Genomic DNA, 6,692 nt, shown 5'->3' with positions numbered 1-6,692 from the left:
AAAAGATACAACCTCATAAACTTCATAAAGTTAAAAAAACTCGTAACATATTAAAATTATAAAATCATAAAACTAAAAAATCATAAAATTATAAAATCATGAAATCATAAATTTATAAAATCATAAAATTATATAAAATAATAATTATAAAATTATAAAATCATAAAATAATACATTCATAAATTCAAAAATTCAAAAAAATTCAAAAATTCATAAAATCATAACATCATAAAATAATAAAATCATATAATCATAAAATAATAAAATCATTAAATCATAAAATCATAAAATTATAAATATATAAATATAAAATCATAAATTAATAAAATCATAAAATAATAAAATTATAAATTACAAAATTATAAAATTATAAAATTACATAACTACAGAACTAGAGAACTAGAAAACTATAGAACTATACAACTATACAGCTATAGAACTATACAGCCATAAAGCCATAAAGCCATAAAACTATAAAATTATAAAATTATAAAATCATAAAATCATAAAGTTATAAAATAATAAAAGATATAAATACGTAAGATTATAAAAGTTATAAAGTCATAAACTCATAATCCTCGTAAAATTATAAAACTTATAAAATATATCAAACACATTGAATACTCGTTATTATCCTAGTTTTATACATCATTAATCGTATGTATATTTGTTCATAAATCCATCAATCATTCTAAGATAAACACCATAAATCAACTATCATTTTAATATTTACAAAATCACACATTAAGTATACAATAATTAGGAATATAATAGAGTTAGACTCTTTAATTTCGCTCAACAAGAATATCTACTCGTCCATCGAGTAGTGCTTGAAAGCACATTCATCCATTGGCAAGATAGCTCGTCCAATGAGCACAACGCCCAATGAGTATATTCTTGCCCAGTGATAACTAAGTCAGTAGCTCTCTGACTTTGATGCCACCCAATGAGTATATTCTTGTCCAATGAATTTACATAATTCTGCGATGCAAATTTATGTCATTCTGACCCTGAAGCATAGTCCAACAACCAACACAAATGCTATTCAGATTACATCACATTCAATTATTCAAACAACGTCATATGCAATATTAATCAGACAACATTCCCAATTAAATCAAATTAAAACCTTAATTTCAATTTCTATTTATCAATTCCTAGTCACATAACTCAATCATATAGGAAAAATACCATACAAACATACAATTAGCAATTACCATGTATTAATCACATAAAAAAATATGTAATTAGCTTCCCTTATTTGAGAAACATATGAACTTGCTCTAAGGAATTTCAAATCTCTTCAAGCTCACAAGATGCTGAATCTAAACTAAACCTAAAAATAACATAAAAATGATTAAAACATGCCTCAATGATCATTGATAAGCAAGAGACTCATAAAAAGACTAAAAACATGCACATAAGTGAAGAAAGATTCACATGCAACAAATAACATAACAAGATAAAAAAAGAGTTGAAACTCAACTTACACGAACAAAGAAACAGATCTATCCAAATTGAAGAGCTCGCAGCAAAGATCATTCCTACTTTATCAGTTATTCAATCAAACAAAATTGAGAAAGAACCATTAGAAATAAATCATAAAATTTTCGAAAAATAATTTATTAAGAGATAATATGTTTCTAAAAAAATTTAAAACTCGTTCAAAACAAAACTATTTATATTAAAATCTTTTAATATTAAAATTATCTAAAATTATCGAGTATAATTATTTTTAAAGCATTCTCATATTAAAATTCTTTATATTAACATTTTAATATTTATATTTTATTTAAATAAAAAATAAACAAAAAATAACAATCTTAAAGTTTATTTTAATTTTAATTTACATTTTTAAAATTATAATTATTTGTTAATATAAAAAAAAGTGGTAGATATTTAAATACGTTTCAACTTAATTGAATTTAATTTTTAATTTCAATACAAAGACATTTTGATAATTTTATAAATGTACAAATTTGTAAGATTTTTTTCTTATATCACATCAATTAAATCATCGATCTAATCATAACGTCCATTTCAACTTTTGTTCGTTAAATTAATCAACATTTTAATAACTCTCAAAAACTAATAAGCCAGTTTTATTATATCAAATTAATAAACTAATTACTCATCATAAATCCTATTCCTATTCTCCTAATCTAAACTAAACAAGATTTTGATAATTTTTTAAATACATTAATTACAATAACTGGTCATTATATCTTATCAATCAAAATATTAATTCATAACCAGTTATTCTTCTTCTTTCACTTCTTGTTTACTATAAATAATACTTTTATAACATTTTAAATATCTTAATTTATAATATCTTCTTTTATCATACAACATCAGTAATGTTTTTTTAATAATGTTTTTGACTCTCCACTCTATTAACTTTATATGTCTTTTTCTATATATTTATTGTTTTCATCCCAGCTTTAAACAAACACAAATCCCAAAAGCCAAAGAAAAGACCTTTTCCTAACCTAAAGAAATACTTAATGTATACGAGAGAAACTTGAAAGAAAAACACAAAAAATAAAAAATAAAATTGTGCATCATGCATACTTACAAGGAAGAAAATGAGATTTTCATAATAGGAGATTTCTTAGTAGCTATGTGCAGGACCAAAGTCATTTTCCACAAATACTAATTAATGCACCTTCTCTACATCTTCTTCCTTTCAACTTAGGTTAATGCTTCTTCATGTTTGTTGTCACCAACCCAACTTTGTCACTCTTCTTTACCTTTTCTCTATAAAACCCCTTCTTCTCTTAATCTCAATGCTCGACAAACTCACTCTTCCAATGTCTCCCCAACGCTCCCTTGAACCCTGGACCACCCTTGCTGGAAAGGTCGTTATGGTCACCGGCGCTTCCTCCGGCCTCGGCCGTGACTTCTGTCTCGACCTTGGCCGCGCCGGCTGCCGCGTTGTCCTGGCCGCTCGTCGAGTCGACCGCCTCCAGTCCCTCTGCGACGAAATCAACAGGATGCGGTCGCTGGCGGAGCTCGCAGAAGGTGACCGGAGCCTCCGCGCTGTTGCCATGGAACTTGACGTTGCCGCCAATGGCACTGTCGTCGATAGACATGTGCAGAAGGCGTGGGACGCCTTCGGCCACATCGATGCGCTGATCAATAACGCCGGTGTCAGAGGTAACTGTTTTTCTGAATTTATATATCAACTGGAATGGAGATCAGAAAAATTTGCTGAAAATCTTTAATATGATATCAGAATGAGTAAATAATAATGCAGAAATGGTTGAATTGAAATTAGAGAAATGGACGTAGTTGCTTTCGACTTTTTTTATGGTACCGATTTCCTGAATTTATATATCAACTCGAACAGAGATAATTTTTTTTTTACAGAAAATCTAATATGATATTAGAATGATATGCAACTAATACTACTAATAATAATAATACTAATAATAATAATGATAATAATAATTAATAATACTACTAATAATAGGAATAATAAAACGCAGGATCGGTTGAATTGAAATTCGAGAAATCCACGTCATTTCCAACTATTGCTTTCCACCTTTCTTGAGATTGTCCTTATTATTAGACTTTTCCGAATGTTAATTAGCCACTATGATTTTTTTGGTTCTTAATCTAATAGAACTGCACCGGTAGTTTCCTAAGTGTTAAATATTTTATTAAAATGGATTTGAAGGAGTTTAGAGATTTTGATTATCTATTTATGTAATTTATTTATTAAGAACTTCTTGTCAGTGAAGAGATATGGAAATATCGTTTAAGAGGAGGGTGACTTGAAGACCAGATAAAAATAAATAAAATGAATAATTTATAAAAGAAATATATATAAATTTACTGTCTATTAGGTTTTGGGTTGAGAACAAATTTATATTTTGTCGCAAGTTTATGAATAATTTATTTCTTATATATGTTTATTTGTAAACAGCAAATATTTTAAGATTAATTTGTTAGTTAATTATTTTCTGAGTATCTGTGATTTGCTGATATGATAATTACATGTTTTAAGTTTAAAGGTGAGATTTAAAAATTGAAGGATAAGTTGTAATTTAGTTTCACTGAAAATGGTTGATTATTTGTTTTTTGAGTCTGATAAAGGAATAAAGTGTGTGCGAAAGGGAAAATCAACTGTATATTGTTTTCGACACTTGAAATGTCACTATTAGGACATTGACAAGTGAAGATTTGGTTAAAGTGCACAGTGATTTGGAGAAATTGATGCCATTGTTGGTGCTCAAAGATATTTGACTATATCAAATCATTAATGTAAAATTTAACCCAGTAAGAGGGTGATTATTGAAACAGCACGACCTTATAATGGCTCTCTTTACTGCATACAATTTTTCACTTTGAGAAGCTAGTGATTTGCACAATTGAGATGTGGTCTATCATATACTTTCTTGGTAACTCACTGATTGTGGAAAGTTGTGGTGTTTCATGGTTCTGTGGCGTGAAGGAACTGTGAAGTCACCATTGGAATTGTCTGAGGAGGAATGGAACCATTCATTCAGAACGAACCTAACCGGGACGTGGTTGGTTTCAAAAAGCGTATGTAAACGCATGCGTGACGCTCAGAGGAAAGGATCAATCATCAACATTGCTTCAATTGCTGGTTTGAATCGTGGTCAAGTGCCTGGTGGAGCTGCATATTCATCTTCTAAAGCAGGAGTCAATATGCTGACAAAGGTAAACCATAACCACTTGGCGTTTGATTTTTCTTAATTAAAGAAACCAACTAAAGCTAGACAATCATCTTTGAATTTCTCTTTTCCACTTTGAATCTCTTCCTTTCCACATTGAATTTCTTTACATCTCACTTTGTGGTTATCGTTGCTCTGTTGAATGGGAATATTCCATTTGAACACAGGAATTTTGAAAAGAATTGTCGTTGACTTCTACTGTTCAGATATTTGTTTAATTAAAAGTCAGAATTAGTTGTGGTTTTAATTGCTCCATGCTAAAAGAAACATGTTTGCTTATTTCATCACTTTATTAGTTTAAAAACTTGAAAGATAAATTGACATAAAATATTAGAGAACACTCTGCTTTCTTATTTGTTTGTTAGTTTAGGATCAAGATTTATGTGAACAAATTTCTCTACAAAAGTAACCTGAAATATCTTTTACAAATTAACTAGATTCTCTTTTTCTTTTTCTTTTTTGTATATTTCTACAGAAAATTGTATTGTTATTATACTAAATTGGTCTTGAAGTCTTCATAGTAGGACTGCATGTAAAAAAAATGTATGGATTTTGTATTCGTAATTCCATTGTGTAATAGTACAAAGTCACCAGAAAATCGTTGATATTGAAACTTGTATAGCCATTATTTAATTGCCTGACAGAAGGATTACCATTATTTAATCTGTCTTGGCTTATGGCTTATGGCTTTCTGATCTAGTTTTCTGAAAGATGACTTCACAATGATTAAAGAGAGGCAGATTAAGTTATTTATTTTGTAACTGTGTAATATGTTGTTTGGCAGGCGATGGCATTGGAATTGGGAGCACACAAAATCAGAGTGAATTCCATATCACCTGGACTTTTCAGATCCGAAATCACTGAAAGATTAATGGAAAAAGATTGGTTGAAAACAGTGGCGATGAAAACAGTACCCTTGAGAAGTTATGGTACTTCTGATCCAGCATTAACATCCTTAGCTCGTTATTTAATTCATGATTCTTCTGAATACGTATCTGGCAACAATTTTATCGTCGATGCTGGAGCCACCATACCTGGCCTGCCTATTTTTTCCTCCCTATAAACCAAGCATAATAAACTTAGATTTTAGATTCATTTAACAACCCTTTTACACAAAAGCTAAACTAAAATATTGTACTGTAATCAATGCTTCATTTTACCCCCATATATTTCAGTTTCTTCGCCACTAATTTCATAATTTATCCTTTAATGTCAAATAATTTTATATATAATTACAACTTCTTTTAGATATGATATGTAATGGTGTAAGAAAATAAAATATTTCTGTCCTCTTGGATCATTACAATTACAAGTTAAGTATTAAATAATCTCGCCATATAGATAAAACAAATAAACACAAATATACAAACATAGAGTAGTTATACTCTTGCTACAAAATTTAATGCCTTCAAAATACATGTTAATAATTTTCTTCAAAATAATACAAGATTATTAAACTATATTATATCATATAAATACACATTTTTTTCAAAAGAAACTAAACTTCAGTCCAATATTTACTGGTTAGCACAATCACCACTTACATACTCATCTATAGAAGAAATAACTAAAAACAAAGAGAAATAACAACTAACAAAGGTAAACTAATGATAACTTAAATATATACAATTCTCATATAATAATATATTTTCAATTACTACAAGAATGTTGTAAATAAGACACCTACATTCATACACATATACATAATATATATATATATTCTTTTATTCCAAGAACAAATCAAAACCATAAATAAGTGCGAATCTAAGTAAAAATATTTTTCATAAAAGAGAAATATAAAATTAACGCAATCGCGAGAGACTAATATATATATCTTAAATGTTTGGAATAAGTTCTTGTAACATTCCAAAATATATAGTATAAACTACATAAATAATAGTCAATATTATAATATGATAGAACCGTTAAAGACTTGCAGATAAAGAGTTAATCTTACAGTCATCCAAAATGACTATAAAATTTAAAACTTTA

The 6,692-nt window shown here is 28.3% G+C and overlaps 1 protein-coding gene across 1 annotated transcript; it reads left to right on the top strand.

Annotated features, from left to right (window-relative positions):
* The first annotated feature begins 2,580 nt into the window (after positions 1 to 2,580).
* Positions 2,581 to 5,900, top strand: LOC108325604 (uncharacterized). Its single transcript, XM_017558698.2, has 3 exons — positions 2,581 to 3,156; positions 4,457 to 4,686; positions 5,485 to 5,900. Exons 1-3 carry the CDS (start codon positions 2,700 to 2,702, stop codon positions 5,761 to 5,763), a joined length of 966 nt encoding a protein of 321 aa, XP_017414187.1. The 5' UTR covers positions 2,581 to 2,699; the 3' UTR covers positions 5,764 to 5,900.
* Positions 5,901 to 6,692: the final 792 nt, after the last annotated feature.

Source organism: Vigna angularis, chromosome 3 (genome assembly GCF_016808095.1).
Source record: "Vigna angularis cultivar LongXiaoDou No.4 chromosome 3, ASM1680809v1, whole genome shotgun sequence".
In the NCBI taxonomy this organism is placed as follows: domain Eukaryota; kingdom Viridiplantae; phylum Streptophyta; class Magnoliopsida; order Fabales; family Fabaceae; genus Vigna; species Vigna angularis.
The sequence above is the reverse complement of the archived record's forward strand: the minus strand, read 5'-3'. Positions and strand labels throughout refer to the sequence as shown.